General features: G+C 39.8%; 1 protein-coding gene across 3 annotated transcripts in view; it reads right to left on the bottom strand.

Moving 5' to 3' along the window:
* The window catches only part of SMG1 (SMG1, nonsense mediated mRNA decay associated PI3K related kinase), a 64939-nt gene that overhangs the window by 37766 nt on the left and 449 nt on the right, over positions 1-26724 (bottom strand). For 2 of the 3 annotated variants that reach the window (XM_021411275.1, XM_021411274.1), the window contains exons 2-14: positions 19095-19258; positions 15055-15210; positions 10726-10862; positions 7572-7630; positions 6593-6806; positions 5671-5796; positions 5485-5557; positions 4984-5081; positions 3272-3445; positions 1994-2218; positions 1276-1377; positions 619-888; positions 63-193 (exon numbers count right to left, since the gene is read on the bottom strand). In XM_021411275.1, the coding sequence (XP_021266950.1) occupies positions 63-193; positions 619-888; positions 1276-1377; positions 1994-2218; positions 3272-3445; positions 4984-5081; positions 5485-5557; positions 5671-5796; positions 6593-6806; positions 7572-7630; positions 10726-10862; positions 15055-15210; positions 19095-19258 (1929 nt within the window). The remainder of the gene's footprint in view (positions 1-62; positions 194-618; positions 889-1275; positions 1378-1993; positions 2219-3271; positions 3446-4983; positions 5082-5484; positions 5558-5670; positions 5797-6592; positions 6807-7571; positions 7631-10725; positions 10863-15054; positions 15211-19094; positions 19259-26724) is intronic. The other variant, XM_021411276.1, reaches the window with a different exon arrangement.

Below are 26724 nucleotides of genomic sequence, written 5' to 3' on the forward strand. Positions count from 1 at the left end.
TTCCATTCAAATCAACTCATCCTAGTGCTCTTAAAATACTGATGAACAATTAGTCTCCGTACCTGGAACAATGTGAATACAGAGTATAGAGTACCGCATACTGGACAGCAGGAAAATGAACTGCTATGTCACCATGAACAATCATCAGATTTTTACTCAGTAGTGCAAACACAGTTGGTGAAAGGGCCCACATCTATAAAAAAAATTGTCACATAAGCATAGAAACATAATAAATAGGAATCACTTTTGAAGTGTAGCCTTCCATACAATTAACTATTGTGTTTTACTCGTTCCCATAGAAAACAGTATTTTACAACTCCATTAATTTCCTGATCTTGATCACAATTGTTTAAAAAGGGGAAAGAAATCAATTTGTTAAAAGCAACTTATGCTTTTATTTAGAATAACCTGTAACAAGTATTCTCATATGGCTGGTACGCTATCAGCAGACACTCTGAAGCTGGTTTTCTCTGGCAATTTTCAAAAAAGCAGAATTGTTCTGACAACACTGGATTCAATCCAGGAATAACCCTGTTAAGACACTCTACCTTGGAAACCACTTTTCATTATGCATGAAGTTATAGATAAAGTCTGTGCAATTTTAGAGTTTTTACTCACCCCAATTAATGAGTTCTTAGCATTTCCAATAGTACTTAGGGCACTGAGGTCAAATATAACAACAAACTTTGCATTATCCACAGTGAATACATGCTTCTTGAAAGAGTCATGCTGGATTTCAGAACAGGCCTCAGGAAGATGTAAACTATACAGAAGACTGTTTAGAGCACAGGTCATTTCTCCTAGAATCAATCTGTAAGCAGTCTCCAAAACAGGAATGTTCTTCAGGCTCAGAACTGCCTGATACACAGCGTGGGCTGCTGCAACAACCTTGATAGTATAACGAAACACAATTAGTGTGTAATTAAAATACATTAATTACCACCGCAGAATTAAAAACTGGATAACAGTCTCATATTCATACCTAATCTTCAGTTTTCTGTAACTAAGCATCACCCGCACAGTCTGTGGATTGCTTTCTGGATCACTCACATAATGCATGCTGAGTAGGAAAGCCACATTAACTAAGCAGCTCTCAACCTGGTATGACAATAACTCAGCAAACCCTCACTGAATCTGAACACCAAAACCAAGAGCTAGCTATATCTGCTTTATCATAGCTTATTTAAAACAAACAAGATTTTACAGCCTATTAAATATATTCTAACAAGTGTACAAAAACTGTTGTAATACACCTGTAGAGTCACCTACTCTTACCTCTTTCTCCTTATGATAACGAAGTACAAGCAGTTTAGACTCTGGTATAAATAATTTCTCTACAAATGATGATGGTAGTTTTGTATTTATTTGTTCAACAATCTGGGGATAAAACAAAATAAATACCTTTAATCTAATTTATATTACAACGAATTATGAAAGATTAATCAAAACCCCATTTTTCTAGCTTGCACACAACATATTTAAAAGTTTCCCAACAACACAAGTATTTTGTATTTGCTCTCCTAAATCCATGCAGAGAATTAGTTATTTTGAGGTTTTAACAGCATAGCTGAGAGAAAAAATTGCTCCTTCAATCTGCATCCATAGGAGGTTTAAAAACTTATGGTCTAAGAGCTACATTTTGAATAATTCTGATTTCCCAGGTGATGGCATAAACAGATATACAATAGAAAACTGAAAATATTAAGCACTAAAACTCTGGTGGTATCAACTGCAGAGGCCAACAGTCAAGCAAGACATGAAAAAACTCAAAAAACCAACACTCAAGCTAAGAACTACAACCACAATATCAACAACCCAAACGCATACGTAAGCTAACAACACAGGCTTTTCAGGAATGAGTACTAGCAGGGGAATTTCTTGCTTGTGGTCAGGAAGAGTTAAATGTATATCTAACACACAAGCACAGAAAAAAAGCATTTTGCTTAAAAAACTATTATTTTGTTTTTCCCATTGGAAAATACTATGTACACACCAGTGTCAACAGATTCAGGACTGAAATGATATAATCAGTGCCACAAGTCTGACAATTTTCCATTTGATCCAATCCATACGTGATAACCATGTCACAGTGTATGGTCATACTCGGATCCAAGCTACCAAGTAAAACACCAACACACTCATTGGCAGCTGTGAGTACTGCTTCCGAAAAGAATACTTGGTTTGCTGCAGTCACACATCTCATTACTCTGTACAGAACCTGGAAAATTGAAAGAAACATCTACATTAATCCATTTCAAAACAAAAAAAGACAAGAACGACGTTATTTAATTATACTTGCATCCCTTTTATGTTCTATCCCTTAATGTACTCTGCAGCACGGTATACTCTCTCGAAAGAATATTTTTCTGAATCACGTACATCATGGCATTGTACTACATAGGAATAAGAACAGAAAAACTTCTGGCTGATGTTTCTTATCAGCTAAAGGCCTTGAATAGACCTAGAAAACAAATCAATTATTCAGATGTCTGTTCTACAACTGATGACAACAGAACACCTGTTCTTTCCGAAAAGACAGACCAAATTTCTTTCTGGAATTTACATCACAAGAATCCTCCCCAGATTAAGACAAGTTACATAACTTACTTGGCTTTAACTGGGAAATCAATACTGCTATTTATCTGAGAAGTTGTTCTGTCCCTAATAGAACTCTGTAGGAGCACTAATTCCAATTGTGCAGCTCATGCAACAACACAGTGTTGATTGCAGATATATATATATATATTTATCTTGTGTAGTCTTTGTCTTAATGTCATGCACACCATCTGCAGGTCCTGACACGGAAGTATAGCAGCTACTTCTCATGTTGTATTGTATTCATTCAGATTATACTAACCATATATGAAGTCCTATTTAAAACAGGAAGATGCTGCTATCAGATTTTACTTAGATGTAATTTCTGCACAAAGAGTGTAAAAACTACACATTATAAATCACACAATTTGAATTCAGATTTCATAACACCATAGCAATTGGAACAAATGGTAACTGTATGGTAACAAAGACAGCTAACACAGACACAAACAACTGCATGAAATCAACTGCCTACAAGAAACCATTCGCTTCTGCTGCATAGGCTTCCAATATGCCACTGTCACAACATATATCAATATTTAATAAAATTCTTGCAGCATATTTCTTCAAAGGAATACATTTGATTCAAGCTGAGCGTATATTTATCGATCAAAAAACTGTCATTATATGGTAATAAATCATATCAGCAATGAAGAAAAGCAACTTCAACTCTTACATCAGTTACATATGCTTCCGTAATCGGTGGTCCTCTAATTGGGCTGAAGCGCTCCCCGATACTTCTCACCACAGTACTGAAAACTCGAAGAAGCGCAGCCAGTTTAGGTAGTGATACAGAGGGAGGAGGAATATCTTCATCTAGGGACTCCCCAGAAGCCACATGGCTGAGGTCCTGCAGCGCACAGGTTTTGTATGTCAGGATACATTATGAACAGTTATAATACATCAAGATCAAGCATTAGTTTTAATATCAATTACAGCCATTTTCCAGACATATACAGCTTTAGATGTATTTATCCAATATACTTAATTTGGCAAAGACAGGATGTAGGCACACGAAGATACGCAAGTCACTGAATAGTAATGAAACACCATTCCATAACTTAGCCGCTAAAATACAATTCTCCTAGACTGTATCTAGAAAATTAAAATACATCCTTATAATGCTTCTGGTCCCTGGAATATGACATGCAGCACTGTTGCAGCAAGTGCTATCATACTTCTGCCACCGTCCCAAACAATTCCCAGCTACAGATTGGCATCAGGATGTCTGGGTGGCCATCCCCAACACGCTGTTTACACACAGCTACCTTTATCTGCAGACTGATTTGACCAGCAGGCTATTCCATGCCAGCTGGCAGCAGTACCTGGAAGTCTTCCCAGAGCTGATCTCAGCAGTATAGATATAGCTTTGGTCTACCCCACGGCAAGATTGAACACACTAGCCTGAATCACCTTCTCCACAATTCAAATTAACATGTTATCTTAGGGCTCTTCCATGACTAGGAGTATGCACACTGTCTAGTTCAGCACATCAGCTGCTAAGCATTGACCTACTGCACTAACTTAATAGTTTTCAATCATGTGCCTATAGTGACAACAGTGCAAGTTTCTGCAGCAGAAGAGGGCCAAAGAGATACATGAATGCTAGTTGCTGGAGCTGTACCATTGGAAGTATAAGCATACACTAAGTACGCTAATAGAAGTGAACAATTTATTCTGTTTTGAGTTAAACAGATTGTGTAGGAAGTCCAACCTTAACTATAGGATCAGCATGCAAGGCAACTCTGCTAGCACCACATTAACACGTAGACTACAGCACAATCGAGTTATAAAAATAAACAGGAGCCAAAACCTTCAAATCTAACGACAGCTTAGATAAACTCTTAATAATAATACCCTTGCTACATTAACAAGCAAAGGTTACAGCGTCAAAGTTAAAACCAATATTCTCTAGTTTTCTAATTGGTGCCAAACCTCTTGCTACATTATTTCCTGCAGAATGTATCCTGTTACTTTGTTTAAAAGACATTTACCATTAATCCTAGAAACATTAAGAATCTCCCCTCTCAATAGCCCCTTCCAAAACACTCCAATGTCGGAGAAAAAGAAAATAAGGAAAGATAGTAAAATGCCTTCACTGCTGCATTTAAAAAATAAAGGCATTACTCTCTTGATAATTTTATTACAACATGATATTCTTAATGATAAGGGTTGATAGCCTGGCTACAATCATAGTCCAAGCAGACCATGGGCACTCTAGAATTACCGTTCCATATGACTTGAATACATACTCCTAATTTGATGCTCTTTTTCCCAGGAAAATCCTACAATTTTATTTTCTACAATACATGCTTAAATCACAGCTGTATATGCCTTAATAAAATCTGTAACAGTTTACTCTGGTATATACAATCAAGCCTTATTTACCTCAGCATAAGCTTCCATATCTTCTAAAAATTGACCCAAGAGTGTGGTAGAAAAAGTGAGATCAGCCACCCAAAAGGGCTCCAAGCTCTGCAGCCATCCTACATAAAATATACCAGGCCAGTTAAAACAAAGGAACTAGTTAACGTACAAAAATGAGATTTTTGTAAACTAAAGCATCTATACCACAACAATTTGTTTAGGTACATAAAAGACAGTTTGTTCTTTCATAACTTAATTTTGATAATTAAAATTCATAAGCCTACTAATTGCTAAGGAGTTGCACAAATCAACTGATGTTTAAATACAGTCTGAATAGTCTTTCCACGTATACCACAAAATGGCAAAAAACCTTAAATTAGGAACAAAATCTATCATTGCATAGCCAGAAACTGATTTTCATTTTTGTCACCTTCCACATCAGTAGAAGCAGATTCGTGTAACTTCCCAGCCCCAATTTCTCCAAACCAGAGTGGACATCTGTAGCCCTTCAGCCAAACTCACCAGACACCTGTTGAGTCAATGAAGGTTTCTGAGTGTGATCTATATGCCACCCAACCAGTATATCCACTGTATCCTGTGAAGAAATGTTGGAGGAAAAGGGAAGGTGAAAAAAAACGTTAGTTACTCAATATATTACAACAACTTTTCTACCTAATAGAGAAGATACAGAGAACAAACTAAACTTACCCGAAAATTGGTGCTGAAAATGTGTGGATAACATCGGGACAACAAAAGAATGCACTTGACACATTTGCACAGTAACTCTGGTGTATCCACATTTTCTAGAATTGACTGTAGGCTGGTCATTACAAGCTGAAAAGTAAAGCAAAGCTACTAGACATTTCACTTCATTAACATAGCCTGTGAAACAGTTATCATATAGATTTATTCAACACTGAGCATTTTTAGCAAGCTGTTTTGAGTTAAGCTTCTCGATGTTCCTTCTGGGAGGAAAACAGTAAAAAGTACCACACAGATGGCTTCAAAAGACCTATTTCAGCTGGGCACTTGCTTGAGATATGGCAAACACGTTCAAAGTTTGAGGATACTGGTTTTTGTGAATTGTTTAGCTAAAGGACAACTGGTGGTTCTAGGTTTGTTTCTCCTGCTGAAAGCTTGTTGGCTCCACAAAACGGAAACCAAACTGGAGCACAGACCTGAATGCACTTGCTCTACACCCAAAATAAAACCCTAGAACTTGAACCAAGGGATCAAGTTTGTCTGCACACATTCTGTTTTGTCCCAGATCCCATTAAAATTCAAGTTCGACATTGCAGAATGGAGGTGGTACAAAGCAATCCACAGGCTAGGCTGTGCATACCATTTGCTTGGGTTAGTTTTGTTTTCTTTTTTTGCTCTCAACACGATTCTTCACTTTGGAACTGCAATACACACTAATAAGTAGCAACACAATGTGTATTACTGTACAAAGATTTGACATTTTCTTCTAACAAAATCAGAATTAAAACATTTCAAAGTTCCCTCTCAGTTTTAATTATGCTTACTTATGTCAACATAGCATTACTTAGTGTTCATTCTAGATTAAAGGTTAATTCAAGCATTGCATTGGAAAAGTCCTTAATATTCCTGTTTTAACTTGTAGTCTTACCTGCATTAAAGATGAAAAGGCTTTCTTTTCTCCTACAGTCTCCAGTGCTTTGTAGGTTGCACACAAATAAAGAAGTTTAACTTCATCTTTTGTGGATAAACTGAATTTACTAAAAATCCATTTAAAGATCTTCTCAGCCTCATAGCTTAGAGAAGCACAAAGAAGGCCAAGACAGCAAGCTCCTTCCTGTCTCAGTTCTTGAAGCAATTTGCTACTGCATTTCGGGGGAGAAAAAAAGAAATGTGGAGTCTCCAGATGTTAAAGCACAACAGAAGAAACCAAGAATAGATTCAGCATTTTTCTAGAACAGGAAAACATATGCTTAAACAAAGCTGCTTCCCTCCTACTTATTTGCAATAATGACCATAATGTTTAAATGGCAATTAATAACAAGTAATAAATTTTCCACAAAGTATTTCTACGAAATAAATCAATTTTAATAAAAGAATACAATGTGTTGGCCAATCTACTTGCAGCGTGTTGTTTGAGGAAGAAAATTCTTAATACAAAGCTGACTTTGGGTAGCCGCATTGAACTAAACACCAAAAGGTTACTACACACTCCTGAGCTTCCTCTGCATACGTTCCTACTTGGATGGAGACAAAGTAAATCAGATTGTTAAAAAAAATTAAGCTCGATCTGAAAGCCAGATAAGCACAGGAACACAATACTGTGTCTAACCAATTAAACATAGCAGAGACAGAATTCATACTACCTACAACATAAAAGCCACACAGATGCATCGAAATTCTCTCTGAAGTGTACTCCAGACTGTCTAAAAGCATTGTTGACATGCTTACGAGTCTTAGCTGTCCTCCTGTTCCATCCTTTTAATACGACTTGTCACATCTATGCAAAATAAGTGAATTTCTTCCAACCTTTCCTCCTCACTACAGTGTTTCTATACTCAAAACAATAAACCTAACGTCATCATTGTTCTTCTTTAAAACCTTTAAACTGCTTAGTTTTTCTTGCTTACCTTTCATTGAGTACATCATGAATGGCAGTCAGGATATTATCCAGTTGTTTAACTAGTACCTATAATATAGGATACATAAAAGGCATAAATATAATAACGCCACAATAACTCTGCAAACTAGGTCCTGTTTACATCCACATTAAGAACATACCTGGCAATTACGTTTGCTAATAGAATGCTATGATGATTTCCATGGCCTCTGCAGCCTAGCAGGAACTATATTAAGCAATACTGAAATGTTATCCTACATGTTATATTTCGTATTTATTTACAGTAGCCACAAAAATACACTGGCAGCCTGCTATCAAGCCCTGCTCTATATTTAGTTCTAGCTGATGACATGACATCATAGATGTAAGACTCACCATTCAGCTCACCAGAAGCGGCTACTGAAGACCTAGGGTCCTACATTTCTAAGTGAGCATAGCAGCACAGTATTTAACTGATCAGTAATACTGTCTGGAGAATTCAATTCTTCGGCAACACCTTCAGAGAAAGCAAGTACTAATTTCTGTGCATTAAACATTATTGATAAACCAGTAACTCTCGGGAAATATGATCTGAAATACTTTTCTTAATAAGCACCAAAAAACCATAGTGAGGTAAGCTGCAAAGTAATATATTAGCTGTAACATTATTACATATATTGTATTATGAAGAAGCTCACTTGATGAGTCAATAAAAAGGCCTGTTCTGTTTGCCTAGTTCACTTGTTTAGGAAGACACTGATCTTCTAACACAGTGATAGATTTACCATTTATAATTATTCCACAGCAGTGGCACTGCCTAGTTACTTTCATTACTACACTTGGTTCAACACACCTACATTTCGATCCCAACACCAAAAAGAACTCTCTAAAACTACATTTAATGATGTGAAGAACTGCAAGAGGGACAGCTAGGTTAAGAACCATATTTTATAAAATTTTATGTTCAAGGTTGTAGAGATAACTTGACATCCAATCTTGGTTTTGTTAGCTAGCTGGGAGAAGAGAACGTTTCTCAATGACAAACTTTTAACATTCTAAATGGCAGCATGTAAAATGTGGCCACTGAGTTAAGCATCAGAACAACAATTCCAGTATGTCCTGAGAAATAATGATAAACCTAAATACAACACAGTTACAAAAAACTGAAATAAAGATGTTGTGAGTTTAGGAGTGAAGTACCACAGCAGTGCCTAGAAATGTGTATCAGGGTATTTAAACTTACACTTCATGCTTTTCACAAAATACATGGAGAACTCAAAAGCTCTCAAAAAAAGGGGCAGGTGTCAGACAAAAGCCTCTCAATTCTTCAAATCAAAGTAAGTACTATTGAATATGGACATCCACAATGGGATACATTTTTTCCCCTCAAACCCTTAAGAAACACTTGGCAATTTTAGAGTTCAGAAACTGATTTTAAAAACAAACAAAAAACAAAGACCTAATGAAAAAAGACTGCTTTTGTTCCTAACTCCACAGAAGCGGATCCAGACAAAAGGTGCCTTTCTCATTTTGATCAATGCTGAAAAATTGTGGGATCCCTTTCAAGTTTAAAGGGCTTGAAATATATATTCACCACCTGGAATGTTCTATCATGTTTCTTCCAAGAGCATGCTACACTTCCCCTCGGATGGTTGATGAAGGATTCATGGCTTCCTTATTTGCCAGTATTTACCAGTATCTAACAAGGTGATGGCTATAACTAAGATAACTGAAAAGAAGAAAACAGTACCAAGCAACTGTTTTCACAAGATGCTGCAGTTAATTTTTAATACCTACAAAGTTAAAAGCTTGCACATTTCAAAAACAGATGGCAAAAGAAACATGTATCAATTACTGAAAAATAAGGGCTCCAACTGTCACATTTATGTAGAAAGAGAAGAATGCAAGTGAGAGAAGTGTATAAATATTGACAAATTCACTGTCCATCAAACTGCAACCAAACACCAGATCTCTACAATTCTCAGTGTCAGAGATCATTCCTCTGTCCAATAGCCACTCAATGGAAGCAAAGCATTTCTCGTACCAAAGCTTTTGTGAAGCCCAAACCAAAGACGTTACACACAGTTTAACGAAGTGATGCTATTATCTTCCCAGAAAAATTCTGTTTACAAAAATGCAGAAACCTCCCTGATTAAAAAAAGCAAAACACGAGAACAAAACAATTCTTCTCCATCAGATTTCAGTCTTGTAAATGAAAATCAAAAACGTGCTGCCGTTACAATAGCTGACTTAAAATAACCATCAACATGCCTTGAGCTCAGATTATCAAAAAGATCTCCAAGCGATATGAAACCTATTCATTCCACCAGAGCTATGAGCAACCACTGAGTGTGTCACAAACTATTCCTACTGAGCAAAGTTAGGGAGAAAATGTTACAGCATAACAGCACTGCTTATATCTCACTTTCTCTGAATTTACTCTTTCTGGTACAAAGAAAGAGTCAATGGCTTTGAGCCATTTGTATTCCAGGTGAGACCCATATTAAAGTGTAAATTACTAAAAGACTAGTTATATAAAGATTCTTTACTTAAACATAAGCCATGCAATCAAAGCATTTTAACTATTGCCACTCTTCCTTCTCAAGAGAGCCATCCTTCCAAAAACATGGTGTCATGTTTACTCCAAAGGATTAGACTACCACGTCTTCCTTGCCCAGCACACAGGAAGCTATTGAAGGAAACACTGATATTCATCTGAGGATACTACACAATCCAAACGGGGACAGAAGGCTCCTGGATAAGACATCACGTACTTATCCTATAATTTAGTATTTGTATACGTTTAGCCAGGAAGTTCAGTCACTTTAAGATGAGCTACGCACACAACTGTAACAATACACGCACGTCTTTCATTCGAAATACAGAAACAGTTCTTGAACAAGATGGAAACATGTTTGGTTTTCTTTTTCCTTATTTCTTTGCTAAAGGATCTAAAGGATATTTAAAAAACAGCAAGTGAATGCCATATTTATATCTACAACTCAGTAATCAACCAATAGAAAGTTTCCTGAACGACAGAGAAAGAACTGACAATCCAGAAACACACTTTCCTTTGTTGTAGGTAAGATATACCCCACAGACAGATTTCAATACCCATTTTTTTGAAAGGTGGTTTTACAAAAAGAAAAACACTCCAGAGCTACAGAAAAGTAAAGAGTACCAACCAGTTTGTTTTCTGGTTGCTGAATGAATTCTTTCAGTTGCTTTACAGTAGCCAGTCTTCGGTCTCTGTCGTCTTCCCGAGTAATCCTCCGAAGAAGATTTGACAGTCGAGACTCGTCAGAATAAGACAACGATCGCTCTGAAAAAGAGAGGGCCATGATTTTTTTTCTCTACAACGTTCAATCAATAACACATATATATTGCCTGAAATGGTCATTTGCACACTCAAAAAGTCTCAATAGTAATTTGAGGAAGTAAAAAAAACCCATCTTGATGTGGAGAAAATACAGAATCCAATTTAGCTACCAAAATATTTTATTTCTTCCAGTGGCCAGGCTAGTATCTGGGTAGAATTCTTTCACAACTAAGCAAAACTAGGTTTCACTTCTAAACATAATCCTGGATCTAGTTGCCTTCTGTATAAGAGGAAATATAAATATTTTTTTTTTTAAAAAAAAGGTTTAACACAGTTAAGTAAGATTTCTGACTGAATATATGAACAAAGCAGTTCAACAAATGATATCTAAAGCAAACCTTTTTTAAAAAAGCAACCTGTTTCTTGAAGCAAAGAACCAGATTTAAGCTCAGAAAACTACCAAGAAACTGTGTTTTCTGTCATTTTGGCACAAGAACAATTATGGTTACTCTTCTAATAGCTAGCAGGGTTCCGTTTTGAAAAGAAAAGAGGTACACTTGTTCTACTGAGGAACAGAAGTATACATGTGTGCAAGGGTACAGTGACTACTCATTCAAGTCTTGTATTCTAGTGGATCACAGCAGAGGAGAATTAGCCTCTTCCTCTGAAAACATTTCATTAAGTTGACCAGAAGAGTTACTGATACTAGTGAAGTTGGTCACAACACAAATTCCCTGATTTAAGTATAGATCACACTACCTGAAGTCATGTGAATAATACCTCTCACTTATGTGAAAGAAAAAAAAACAAAACACTCTTTTCAGGAGATTGACATTGTATTTTTTTCATGGTGATTAAATCAGAAGATTAATGGAACATGATGAAGACCTCCTTAGTCACCACAACTGTTACGAGATGGCACAGGACTACTACAGATGACTGTTCTCTCTGGTATGTTCTACATCACTCATTCCCAAGAGAATATTTTCTGCATTATGATCATGAAGAATCTTCTCAACCTTATTTCCATAGCCATTTTCTGAATTTTAAAATCGAGTATAAATAAAATCAGCTTTGATAATCTGTTTCTTGCCAGGCATCAGTTTCAGCAATGAACTTTGAAGACACCTGACATTCTGCATGATTAGGGAGGCTTAGCAAACATTAAAATAGCAAGAAGAGTCAAATATACATTTTCTTCCTAGCTAGAACATCCACAAAAGACACACTGAGATGTTATCTGACAGGTACAAAAAGAGCTTGTATCAACAAATCACTGATTTCACCAAAGACTAAAGGCTACTTAAGAAGAATCGAATTTCTTTGCCCTTGCTTTATCTGGAAACTGCAGTCTCCAGCAGAGGAGGAAAAACTGTACGTCTGGTGAGAAACGTACAAGGAATGATGACCAGCAAAGGCACTTCTGAAGCTGTATTTGAGGTCTTAGCGATCCTGCCAGCCTAAGAACTGCAACATATACACTATATCTGCTTGCCTCTGAGGATCTCCTTTTTACTTCTGCCCAGAGTTTGGCTAGCACCTGGAGCTGAACTCTTGCCTGCCAATGGTCAATATATAGCCAAACTACAGAAGAAGGGACCTGGTACAGTGACCCATCTGGGGAAAAATCTTATCAGCCCTGGGAAAGAAAGGAAAGGGCTACTAGGAAGGATACAGCCTGCCCTTGGTGTACCATGCCTACCATTTTCTTTAAAGTTTGGGCAGTAGCAGAAGGTCAGTAATCCCCTAGGAAAGAAAATGTTTTTTGAAAGTTCAAATTTAATTGTTTAAAAACAAAACATACGTGGCTTGGTTAGGATGGGAATTAATACAGACTATAGTACACATATACTGAAATGTGCAACTGCTATTCATGAATAATTCCATAGGAACACTACCAGGCAAGCATCCTGTTATATATTACTGTACGCATCTTAAAGATTAAGCTGAACAAGATGTACATATTTTTTTTCACTTCTACGTTGTCCACAAATGAAACAATACAGCAATATAAACCTGTCCTTGAACAATTCAAGGCATCAACAGCCCCTTAACACAACCCTCTCCAAGGTAACAGATGTGCCTCCTGATTAAGAGAAATGCCTGTTCTACAATATCCCTTCAGCTACACTCTGCTGAACGCTGACTTGGACCCCAGTGCGTGTCACCTGCCTGTCTGTGCTGATCCCTGCTGCTCAGCAAGCACGTGGGAAACCACAGCAGCATCAGCTGGGTTGGGTCACCAGACACTGTGCTTGAAGGGCAAAACAGGATGCAGTCATTTGGAAAATACTGAACGTTATTATTTCTAAGCAACTTTTTATAAATGGATTCTCTATCTTTGGAAGGTAACCTCTGTCCCTTAAAAAAAAAAAACCGGTCATTGGGCTCTTCAGTTTCAGAAGAAAAGTCTGTTCACTGTTCTTGAAGTGGTTCTGTTTTCTTGAAGCAGTTCCATTTTCTTGAAGCCGTGAATTGAATTCACATCCTACAACTTTTTTGCATTGTTTTTTTATGTGTTTTTTTTTAATTTGTAATCTCTTTGTGGAAAATCATAACCTATTTTGAAAACATGGCTGTGCTGTCCTACATACCAAAAAAATCCTAAAACTAGAACTGCACAAACAAAACCACCACCAAGGTGCTATGAGACAGGCATCCACTGCTGCTAGAACAAGACATACTGTTCAAATCTCTCTACTAAAAGCAGCTTTGTTCTTATCAATTAATACCTCATAAACATTAACACTAGTCCCTAAGACAGTGAGCGTTAGCTGTCGAGTCACAATGATAAAGTAACTAAAAAATAATTGGAAGAGTAAAATAACCCTCAGCATGACTGAAACTATGTTAATCAGAGCACTAGTTAATGAAGACCTGTATAAGACTTCAACTTCGTGGAAAATCAGCAGGCTGTCAGCCATATGCGAACTCACAGAAGAAAACTATTTTTAAAATTGCTAACCCCGCATGCACAACAGAAAAGAAAATACATGTATCTTTTTTTTCTAAGAAGATCCTGTTGCAACATAACCCTAGTGTATGTCACAGAAGCTTTCAAAAACATCTTAGTGACTTGCTGAAATCTACAAGAATCGTGAGAGCTCCCCGGATAACAAGGAGACTCAAAATCTGACATCTGGAGAAGGATGAATTTCACGCACAAGCATACACACCATAGGCAGTGACTTCAGTCACAGAAGATTCCCAACATGTTGTTGGCTGAAGAGGTGCTCACGTACCTACAACAGTCTGAATTTTCAGCGAGTATGAACATAAACTGCCTCCTAACTCTACTCCTAGAAGCATGATTTATACCGAGTTCTCCGTTAAACGATTCTTTGTTTCCTCTGCACAGACATGACTTAATACATTAAAAACACAGAACAAAAATGAGACCAAAACACCAGAGCCCCTTCCAAAGATCAGGTTTTTGCATCAGTCACGTCACTACTTGCAACTCAGCTCCTCCACTTGCAAAGCACACTGAATGCTCCTTTCTTTTACCTTTTGTCCACCCCAAAATCTAAAGCCCTGAGGAAAAAGACTACATCCCTATACATTTATAAAGGGTCACATATAAACTAGTCATAGTTTTTGTCAGTGACTCAGCTACCAGTTAGTTTAAGTGATGCAATAAATGACAGTGCTTAGTCATAACAAACTCGCTACTTTCATTCCAATGTCCTTGCAACAGCTTTTTTTTTTTTTAAATAAAAAAATTATTTAAGCCCAATCAGCAGGAAAAGTGACTCCTTCATTCTCAAGAAAAAAAAAAGCACGCCCAGCATTCTTTCACCCTCTTGCAACTCCAGATTTCCCCCTGCTGCACCTCCCGTGGCCGTGCCCACATTCTTACGGTGCCTCCAGCTCCTCCCTGGCATCTACCTGCAGCTGAGCAAGAGGCAGCACGAACGTGGCTGCTTCAGAGCACACATCTACTGACTAATCACCTGCTACGATGACTGTTGACCCGCGGGCCAGTGCAAACAGATAACGGCTGAGCTCACCGTTACATGTTTTCCCACGCTCAGGACTCTTTACTAGCAATTTTTTACTCAGGCATTAGTTTTCAAGAACCCTAAGAACATATTCCCTTCTTTGGAGCCCTTCCATAACAAACTTCTTTTGACATTCTGAACACGAGCAGTGGCCAGAAGAAATCTCCTCTTCCTTCCATCCATGGGACCCTTACCCTGTGATTTCCTCATGTCTTTTGTGGCTAAAGCACGATTCCCATGCGGAACACTGGTAAAATCAGGATTGGTCACATTGTTAACTCTCAGCTCTTGCCCCAACGACTTCCGACCATAAGTATTTTCCCCAGATCCTCCATTGACACTGTAGCCACCTGTGGAAAAAACAAGGTGAGATTAACACAAGTTTCATTCAGTAGGGCAGGGTATCAAGAGCAATTCAATTCACACACAAATCTACAGCCCAAACCTCTACCATCTTTTTTAGCTTCTTTCTCACTTTTACATGCAAAAGTGTTTTGTTATATCCTGTAAGGTTCCACGTGTTCAGAATCTGTTTATTCTTCCTTTGAATCAAATATAAAACTCCACTGCAATAGAAGGGTTTTTTAAAAAAACACTAATTTTGTTGGTTTTGAGGATTTTTTATGATTTTTTTTTTATCTTGTATTTTACAAGGCTTTTCACACCAACTCACCAGTAAACACAGCTAGATGCATTCACTTACTTGCTCCTTCATTACTCAAATCAAATTTCAACACTGTTTTTATTATAAACCCACAACACAAGGTCCAAAAAACAGCCAAAATAAGAGAAAGCTCTGAATAAGCCATGGATTATTTAAACCACAACACACAAATTGAACAACTCTCCCTAAACACACAGCAGTCAGGATTTTCACATTAATATTGGCATAACCTTTAATTAAATGCAATCCTACATTCTCCCACTTGAGAGTGACATGGTACATCTTCAGCAACAGTACAAAACAGAAATGAAAGGGTCATTTTGAGTAGGGCAATCCTTTTTACTCCAAGATCCCTTATTTTACTCCTAGAGCATGTGCATACTCAAATGAGGAAACTAAAGGTTTTTTCAGGCACTGGGGGCAGGTCCTTCCTCCGCAGCACTGTGGAGAAATGAAACTGACAGCTCCGTACACCCTCAGTGTGCTGGAGCTTGCTTGGAAGTCCAGCTGCACAGCCACCTTTCTGAGGTTTTCTCTCTGCTTGAGACAGGAATAGTTCAGCTAAAAAAGCAAAACCTGGAACAATGAAAGATATGCAAGGCTTCCTTCAGCAAAGGCATTCCCCCAGTCTCACCTGCATCAGTACATAAAAGTCAGCCTGGGGGAAAGGAGAGGTGGTTCTGTACAAGAGGAGGTAACCTCCTGAAACAGCGGGATAGGTGAAAAACTTCCAAACGTCAGGGTGAGTCTGAACCTTAGCAGACATAAAATGTCATTTGTCTCAAATACAAAACTTCTTTTTATCCGAAGCTGTGAACTACCAGCACAAGTTTGTGCAATTTTACACACAGGACTGCTGAACCATTGCAAGAAATCCAATTGGATCTGTAAGCTCCCTTCCAACTCAAGCTGTTCTATGATCCCACTCCTACTCAGAATCTCATCTGTAATTAGTTAATTACATCTACAACAAAGACAATTTAAGCACATTTTGATTTACGACATATAACAATGTTTTTAAACAAAGCAGCATGCATCTCTCCTTCAGGTTAATTTGCCATAACAAATCTACACAGTACTATGAAAGAAATTACTAACAATATTTATGACTAAAGAGAAGTACATTACTCAAATACAAAGCAACAAAGAAATTGATTTAACTGAAGGTGTCAGACAATCACGCATTCAGACCACAGACATCAGCATCACAAACACGTGCTGTCACATACAACAGGACTTGGAAGTTCCTTCATGCATTCCCACTAGCGCACACAGAAGTCTCATCTGGATTTGGTTGCTTGCACAGGTATTGGCATGTGCTCCAGCATTTTTGACATTATCTGACACGAACTGAACACAAGCCTACATTATCCCACTTGACATACACACAGTACATCTTTGGTAACAACACGAAGCATAGCATTGTTGTCATTTTGAGTAAATAAAGAGCAGCAGCGCAAGCAAGTTCTTTGGCATTAAGGCTGTAAATGTTACATAATTCCCTTCAGACAGTTATCTGCTGCTCACAAAAGATTTTGAAAATTCTAACATATACAAATTCTAACTCACTTCTATTAAAATATCAACTCTGAGAGCAAATAAGAACAAGAGCAGCTATGTCACTATTATTAATTGTAGCAGAAGTGTACGGATAGCACAGCATGAATACTAGTGTAGTTTTTTTTTTCTTCAGTAAAGACTGAGTACATCATAGAGCAACAAATCAAAAGGCACAAAAATAACGCAGAGAAGGGGAACATCTAATCTATGAAAACAAACCTCAGGAGGCCTTGGATTTAGTTTTAAAAACTGAAGTCTGCAAACTTACCTGTCTTGTTTCAGAAAGTAAAGTAGAGAAGACAAAGGGGAGATGCTAGCTGCAGACTTCCAATACCTAATGTGAAAGGTTGTTTAAAAAAAAAGTGACAGACTAGTCTCAGAGACGTGAAAACGACAGGAGCCACCTGTGATGAGTTGCAGCAAGGGAAATTTGAACCGCATATAAGAAAATAACTCTTAACCAGGAAAGTCCTAAAGCACTGAACAGGCTGCTAGGGGAGGTGCACAACTGCAACCCAGATTTTCAGAAAGGAACTTCCACAAATAATCAAGTAAGAGGTCATTTGTGCTATCAACACCAGAAACTGGAAAAAAGAAACCTCTTAAGGATTCCAGATACTTGTGACTATGGTCACCCAGGATAGAGAAGCTACAAGTTCTTTAAATGAAAGCTCCCCACTGGCAGACTCCAACAGTGTACCTGAAAAATCTCAGACAAGAAAAACAAAACAACACAGACGTGAAACTGCATCTGCAAGCTTACAAACTTCTTAAAATATAAAAATGAACAAGGAGTACAAGGAATTTGGTTTTGTACATCTCTTTTCAAGCCACAACTGAACAGAACAGCTGAGTCAAAGTGCTGAGCTAGCAGAGGCACGTCCTGTAAGTCACAGTACTTGAGGAAGAGACGGGTACATTCCTCCCTTTCAAGAGGTACTTTCCAGTAACCTCACAAAAACTTCCTCGCTGATTTTATATGCACCTTACTATTCCACTACACCAGCACATGGTATTTAAGAATAACCCAGTATGTTTGAATCACTGTAGATCCCTCCATGTTAGATTTCATTGTCAGTGTATCTGCTATCTGCTTTCTAGTAAGTTCCTCTGTTTATCAACTCTTACAGCATGAAGGTAAGCAAAACCTGACTCATGCTCCTTTCTTCCACTAACAGCACTTACTACTTGCAAAAAGTAAATCTGCATCAGTGCACCTAGTTGTAGCATACCCCAAGACACGGTGTGTAGCTGTATACAGAAAAATACAAGATAGAAAATAAGGGGGAGTGCAGATGCTTTTGAGGTTCTAGAGCACCAGCCTCCACAGCACTATCACTGAGATTCTGCAAGCAGAAAATCCTCATATTTCATCTCTGTATTTAGAATTAGAGTCGAGATTACAAGTTTTTCTTTCACAATGGATATCATTTTGAAATTTCAGCTGTCTTCTAGAGAAAGTATTTCCCCTCTCCCCATACCCTCAAAAAAAGAAACCCAACTCTGAAGTGGTACAAACCATACATTGTGCAACCCATATGAAGTCAGACTAAGGCAGAGAAAAGCACAAATTCCCATTAACAACAAAAAGATTTGATTCCCTAAGATTCCAGTTCACCACAGTAAAGCTGCACGAGATGCTCTGAGCAGCAGTCCCTTGAACCAGGCAGCCCATTTCCAATGCTACAATCACCAGGCACTATGCAGGAAGAAATTACAACTTGCAGACCAGACACATCCAAAATACTATTCTTCAGGAACACTGTTAATGCATTAAGTCTTCTCTTGCATTCCTCCCTTAATGCAACTGCCTATTTTCTCACTGCTCATATCAATCACAGCTTTTCTTTGATCCCAGGTAAATCTCTTACCACAGTGAGACTGTGACAATAAGCTGCGTCAGTTCACTGTAGTTTTTGAAAGAAAAAAAAGTTTCTCAAGCATTTTGAGTATACTGTCTTTCTTGGAACGTCCCCTCAGAATTTACACATGAAACAGTGATCTGAATACCTTTGTCTTCATTCTGTATGTCAGTGTGGACTCTGATATCATCGTGTCTTTGTCGAGACACCACAGCTGAATTTGAGGGTTGTAATCCATAGGAGGCAGAATTGCCCCGATCTCTGGATGAAGAGTATTTTAAATTGTCCTGGTCAGCTGATGCACTGTCAGTTCTATAAAGAGAAAAATATTTTTTTTTTATGTAGGGGTATAAAAAGAATGGGATTCACATTCACTCACAAATGCAACATACTTAAACAACAATCCCAAAAGTATTTTCCTGTGTTAAAACGGGCACGTTTAACCTGCTTTTTAAGAAGTGACCTTAAATTCACACTGGGATTAGAATTCATTAATTATCACAACAGCATGCAAAGGAAATACGTTCTAGTGTCAGCGTCTTGTGTTGAACGCTCCCAAGTATCCTTTCAGTGAGATGCCTCTAAGAGATAGGAGGCTAAACCCCTTCCAGAAGTGACACACAAAAGACAGTGAGGTCCAGGTGTGTATCACAGCTAGGCTTTCACACACTGCACTGCCATCACTAATCCGCACGTGAACGTTTACATAACATGCTATGGGCCTCACCGAGCAAGGCAGGACTGGTTATTAGATGGAGGTGTTACTGGCATGTAACTGATAATCAATACAGGAAAAGCATATTAACTTTTTGCAAAAAACAAAAGCTGCAAAACAAGAATACGGGCTTCACTGCAGAAAAAGATGTACTGTAAATTAAGAGCTGTTACCCTTTAGAACAACGCTTGCAGGTAAGTGATTTTTATACAAATCTGCATGAAGTTTGGACCACTCATATCAGAAAGGTGACTTATAGCTCAGAATAAACTTGCAAGGAACAAGGCAAAAATTGTCATGATTGCTCTCACTGGACACACCAAGCGATGGGGGTTTTAAAAACCCAGTTACTTCAATGTATTATCTTCATACACATGAGATTACAGAATTGAATTCAAGTAATGGCTTTAAGTTTATTCTTACAAGCAACACCAGAGACTTTACGTCAAAAGTAGCAAAACCATAGCCATCCCAAAGCAAGAACTGGCAGAATGCTGTACATCCCGGCTGCATCTGCAGTCTCACCACTGAAGCTATTCACAGAGAGCTTTGTTAAATCTAATTCTCAAGTTGCAGATAGCTCATATAATTATTTACCAAGAAGCAGGATGTATGATTTCTTTTCATTCCTGTGAATTAACTACGATCTGTATACGGACAAGCACCACACGTTCTTGGGAAAAACTAATTCACTTTTAAGAACACTGTGATTAGAGCCAGCAGCCAAACTCAGGGAAAAGGAGTGAAATACATCCCAAGGCCAACAGGGAACAACATCATCAGCCAGAGGTTTCTGAGGAGCGGGTGGCACCCCCAGCTGTCCCCAGGGCTTGCTGCCTTCGGACACAGCTCTTCCTCAGCACAACGGAAGGAGAACAGCATGGCAGTTCACATTTGCAAAGACAATTGAAGAAACCCCCCCCATGTATTTTAATCCTTTAGGAATGTTAAAAGAATGTTAAAAGATGACCTACTACCAACTTGGAATAAGATTCAAAAGAAGGAAATCGTACTTTTGCCCTTTTATCTGAAGCATCAAGTTTAGATCCCAGCTAAAACTTCCACAGGGAAAAGCTGTCAGTGGACTTTCCTGGAAGGTACACGCCATAAGGCGATGCGATACAGACAGCACGACTCTTCAGGAAGCGTTCTCTGGGGCAGCACAGTGCTGCCGTGCAGAGCAGGCAGCCCCAGCCAGGTGAGCCCCACTGGGAGCCTCTGCTCATGGCTGGGATCACACAACTGCAGCTGGACCTTCAGCATTCACCGCAGTTACGCTGACCGACAACATTCGGCACTGTTTCCTCAATGGTATGGACTTCAACCTCGCTTGTACCACGTTCTAACTTCCCTGTCAGTTCCACAGCTTCCAGGTCTTCTCTCTGCCCTGAAACCCCAAGGGGCTTCCAGTTTATGAAAGGGTTCAAGCTGGTTTTGCCTTTCAATGAAACAAGCTCACAGAATTGCTCTGTGGGCTGTATCATCTGCCAGCATCAAGTCTGCAGTTCCGAAGTCTGAGCACAGGCTGATTAAACATACAATTTTAGGACTTCATATCCCAACCAATCGAAGGACTATGCACGCTCTCAGTACAGCCTGTTAGCATTCTGTAAGATTTTCCATTGTGGTGTGGTGCACCAGCCTATTGTTTCCCTGGGAAGAACTCCACACTTGGTTAGCTCTGCCTTTGGGGACAGCTTTCTGCAAGCTCACTGTGTACAGCTCATCACACAGCTAAAGGTGAGCAAGATTTTATTTAAAATGTACAATTTGCCTGTGCATCGAGAGAGCAGTTCCCACTGAAGACATTTTTCCCACTACAGTAAGCATGCAGTTTAAATAACCAGCAGCTTCTGCCCTTTCCTTACCACGCAGAGAACAAAAAAAAAATAACACTCCACAGAAAGATACTGCTTTCCAGAGAACCAGATTCCGTTACCCAACCGCTCACACAAAGACCAGTTTATCAGTTACATACATTGACACCATCACAACCAATGTACAGCGCTAGCAACAAGTGAGCAGAAGTACAAAAACGCGACATCAAAGTTCGGAGGAGGTTCAGGTTGGCTATTAGAAACTATTTCCTCTTTGAAAGAGCGGCCGGGCACTGGAACAGGCTGACCTGGGTGCTGGGGGAGTCACCATCCCTGGAGGCGCTCAAGGCAAGGACAGACGTGGCACTGAGGGATGTGGTCAGTGGGCATGGTGGGGACAGGTTGATGGTTGGACTTGGTGATCGTAGAGATCTTCTCCAACCTTAATGATTCTTAATGATAATTATTGTAATATAAAACTGGAATGGGCAACTGCAAGAACAAACGTGACATCATGTTACACTGTAGCTGCAAAAGCTTATTTGCCACTTTCCGAGACACTACTTAGTCTTATTCCCATTTAAGAAAGGCACTGATGAGGAAGAAGCAAAGCACTTCAGGAGCTCGGGTGACAGTTCTGTGCCTGGTTCAGGGCAGGAAGCTACCAGCAGTCGCGCACAGGCACCAGCTTCCAGCATGAGCTGTGTGAGCAGTGCCACCTACACAGGGGAGATCACACTCAGCTTTCCTGTAAGGCAATTTTTAACTTGGTTTTACCTATTGGAAAAAGAAAATAGTTCACCTGCCTACATACACTGAAATGGCTGCTACAGTTCCGTCAAAAAGGCTACTGAACTTCTTTTTGCTTGTTTCAAGGACATACAAGAGGAAACCTTTAACTGGAAAAGTCCACCCCTCCTATGAAACGTATTGGCAAAATTTGACTACACCAATTTGTGAGTCTGAAGAAAGCATGGCTGAGAACAATTTGCTTTTAAAAAAGTCTTTTTATGTAAAATGAAAATAGGTCAATCAAATATATTAAGTTTCTCTGGTTACATGGAAACCTTCAGAACTTTTGTCCGAGAATCTTGTTCTAGACAATCTGGCATACTACTCATTATCTGTGACTCTTTCAGGAGACTGTACCATATGGGTATCATTTTGAGATAAAAAAAACACTTAATTACTCTATTTGATTGTATTTCCAAGTACAGGCTCGACATGGATGATTTATTCTGTGACACGCATACTGTATCTGTGATCTTATCATGTAAGCTGGTCAGTTTTACTTGGCCATTTGCTCTATTTGCCAATTTTTTTTTTTTTTGCTATCACGCACATCAATTCTTCACTACTTAAAATGTTTATCCATAAAACATTTAAAACAGAGCAACAGTACAACTCAAATTAACTGCTTCCCAGAGCAAGGACAACCCTCTTCCATTCTCCCTCTGTACTATCCCCTTTTGCCATGCTCTTTTAGCACTGCTTAAGGCACTTCAACGAGCCCCGGGCCTGGCTGAGCCCACTGCCTGTGTTGAGACAGCACAGCAAAGATGTCATTGCCTGCATTTACTCCTCCTGTAGTAACAAGGGGCTAACTCTTCCTTCCTGCTGCATTTCTGCCACCTCCGCTGCTGGATAGCACCCACAGCTGCTTCTCAGGTCCCTCAGCTCTGCAGCACCCATTTATTTTGCACAGACTCACCAGTGCCCTCCTATCTCACGGTGGACAACAGGAAAACCTATCCTATACATGCATTCTTCTCATGTTTTCCCATAGGCCACCTGATAGCCATTTTTGGGTGTAGCTGATCACTCTGGGACAGCTGTTTTCTGTAGGACTGTCTGCTCTCCAAGCTCCTTCTGTTTCCCGCTGACACACTTCATATTCTTTCATCTTCTTCACATCTCATTCTCCTCTGGCTTCACATTAAAAACAAAGGCTTCCACATTACAAACTTAGGCTCCCTCATTTTACAATAAAAACAAACACCCAAAAAAGCTCTTTGATCTCATACCTTCACAGTCGTATCAGCATATTCAGTGAACTCAGATGTGAAATGAGATCCAGAACTACTTGTTACCAGTCCAGAACTGAGCCTACTCCCATTCAGCACTTCTTTCACAGTCCTCCTAACCTCTTTCCAAGGTTTCCCCTGCCTTTTTCATATTACATCTCAGAACTGACCCTACAGCTCACTTCCTAGACATCACAACTCCCATCCATGCTTTCACTACATTAACTCACCAGCACTAGTTCTTGCTGTCTGTAATGGACACGCCTCTGCCCCTTGCAGTCACAGGAAAAGCACTGCTCTGGACAGCACTTTCTCAACCTGTTTGCTCTGATGAGTTCCTTAGCTCTGTGCCAATCCCTCTTGTTTTGTTTCACGTTAAACACGGGTACTCTGCTGCTTATGTTATAAACTACCTAGAAGGAGAATCACATTTTATTGTCTTACGATGTCCAGACTGACAGGGATCTACCACATCACTTAGTTTGGCACTGCAATAACAGAAATCAGTGATTCCCAACATTGACTTGCATTGCATGGAAAGCATACACTTCATTTTCAAGAACAAATTCCAAGACTGAACCTGTATCTAATAAGCCACCTCCAGATCTTTTATCAGATGTGAAAGATGTCTCCATGTACTCCTCTTGCTAACCTGTATTACTATAAAAGAGATAGAGGTCCTGTTAATTAAAATCTTATCCCCCTCTCTCGCTTTGGGCACTTGTTTGCTGAGCTGCTGTTCCACACCCATGCTCCTGCTGAGCACTATGATGTGCATACCAACTGTTATGCCACCCAGAGCAGCTCCTATGGAAAGGTATCATTTATTTTACTACACAGCCAGTCTTCAGTACTACATTGAATCAACGGTCTACAAAGCAGATGGGGAACAAGATCTCTTCAACAAATTAAAAAAAAAAAGAAAAACCATCACAACCACTTCATTCTTCCGTCACACCCAGCATTTGTCCAAGTGTTGAGCTGCCACTACTGCGGAGTCTGGCACACCTCAGCACACACTAACATGCCCATGTGCATCAGCACAGCTCCTTCCTCTGCAATGCACAGCTCTATCAGCACACACACTGCAGGAAGACCAGGCCATGTGCATTAACAGATAGGATGGCACTCATGAAGGCACACCAAAAAAATCAAGTTCTAGCTAAAAACAGCTCTCTCTTTAGAGAAGCACCCGGGCTTCAATTTTCAGTTTCAGACTGTCTTCACCCCAAGTCCCAGCGCTTATTAGCATTACTAGAAACTGAGAGGAATCTAGGCTTATAATGGAAATCACTCTGGTCATTTATACACGCACACAATGATGCATGCACAACACAGTCCATTTGATAATATACCCAAACATTAGGAGTTCCCTTCTCCCTCCTCAAGCAACTTGAAACAACATTTCTCATTGTTTTACCCATGTGCAATCCCTCCTCCATGCCCTGCAAGAAAGCACTTAGAGCAGAATCACCTGTGCTAAACAAAACAATCAACAGTAAGGAAGAGGAAGGAAACTATACTTGCATATATGCCACACTGGGGGTTGTCCAAGAGCACATTCAAAACGCTTCACAAAGGAGAAAAACTCATTAATGGATCTATATAACAGATCTCCTTTCAAATGGCCCATATTAATCACTTAAAAAACAATGGAGATTGATTTACTCTCTACTTTATTCTTTAAGCGTAGGCTCAAAGGCTCCATACAGCCAACACAGAAACCCTGGGTGTAACACGTAGAGAAAAATGTGATCTGTGTTTGGGACTGTGTGAACATTTCTAGTTCCTCGGTTCTCTCACCAGGCTAAAAACTCAAAATATTTGAGGGGAAAGAAAGTTAAATGCTCACAAGCGGCAGAGTCAGAAAGGAGGTGTTATGCATTTCTCCACAGAAGCCCCAATTACACAACCTGATGGAAGCAGAACCAGCCCCTGTCCACCCTCTGAGTTCCCCATGCCTGCCACACTCTCTCTGCTGCTTTCAGATTTGTTTCTGCTGTGGCTTCTTGGATTACTATTTTAGAAATGTAATATACAGCAGCAGCACTTGAGAGCTGAGGTTGCCTCACACAACAGCACGGGGAAAGGACCAAACTGGAGATGTGGGACAGATCAACTTCTTAGTGCTGCCATACCACCAGACAAAACATTTCTGCAGTCACATTCTTACTTCCACCCCAACACAACTGAACACGCTGGAGGCAGAGGTCTGTTGGACAAAGTCTGTTTTCGAGAAATTATAAGACATTTTTTAGGCTAGAAGATAAAACTTGTGACAAGTTAGTACATCCAACCAGAAAGCACTCATCAAAGCCATCCACCGCAGGGATGCACCCCAGCTCCTTCAGGCGAGCAGTTAGTTACGCACCAGAGCTCCAGACTGCAGCCCACAGACCTGAAGTGAGGCAGGAGGTCAGGAGCAAGAAATCTGTCTGCTTACATGACAAAACTCTTCACTAAGACCGAGATGCCATAAGATGTCACCAATGACGTTTACTACTTCTTAAATGAGGAAAAATGGCAAGTTATTTGAGCAAGCAGCTCCATAACAGAAGAAATCAGAATGTAAGTGCCCAGGCCACATATGCCACTAAGAACTGGACATTAGCCCCAGAGTGCTGCTGGCTGTTCAGCCCCAGGGCAGTTCCTGGCACAGTCATACTGAAGTCACACCTCACAGACCTTTCCTGCTGCCCAGCACCAGGCACACGGGGCCACGGGCGGACACATTCCACAGGGAGTGCCCCTCTGTTCTCTGCTGCCAGTTGTAAAAGTGGGATCCCACACCACGCTACAGTTTCAAACACACTGAAAGAGGCCCATAACGAAAAAACAAACAACAAAAAAAAATTAAGGTATATGATTTCCACTCAAGAATTTTGGCCATTAATGTAGCAACGCAGAGTTGCCACAGCAAACGCACCGGCATCAGCTGTACCAGGAGCAGCAAGGCCCCGAACGCACTCTCCACGCCCGACTGAAGGTGTCAACGCTCTCAATTTCACTTACCAAGAACCGAAGCACCGGGCACACGCAGCCCGCGAAACCCAGCGCATTGCATAAGTCCCCATCGCTCCGCTCCCAGCTCGGCTGCTTCCCCCACCCGGCACACAACCCCCCTGGGCAGCGGCCTCCGAAGCACGGGGCCGAGCCCGCAGCCCCCGCCGAGGCGGATCGCACCGCGGGGCCACCGCCGCTCGCAGCGCCGCGAGGGCCCCA

Source organism: Numida meleagris, chromosome 13 (assembly GCF_002078875.1).
Source record: "Numida meleagris isolate 19003 breed g44 Domestic line chromosome 13, NumMel1.0, whole genome shotgun sequence".
NCBI classification, from domain to species: domain Eukaryota; kingdom Metazoa; phylum Chordata; class Aves; order Galliformes; family Numididae; genus Numida; species Numida meleagris.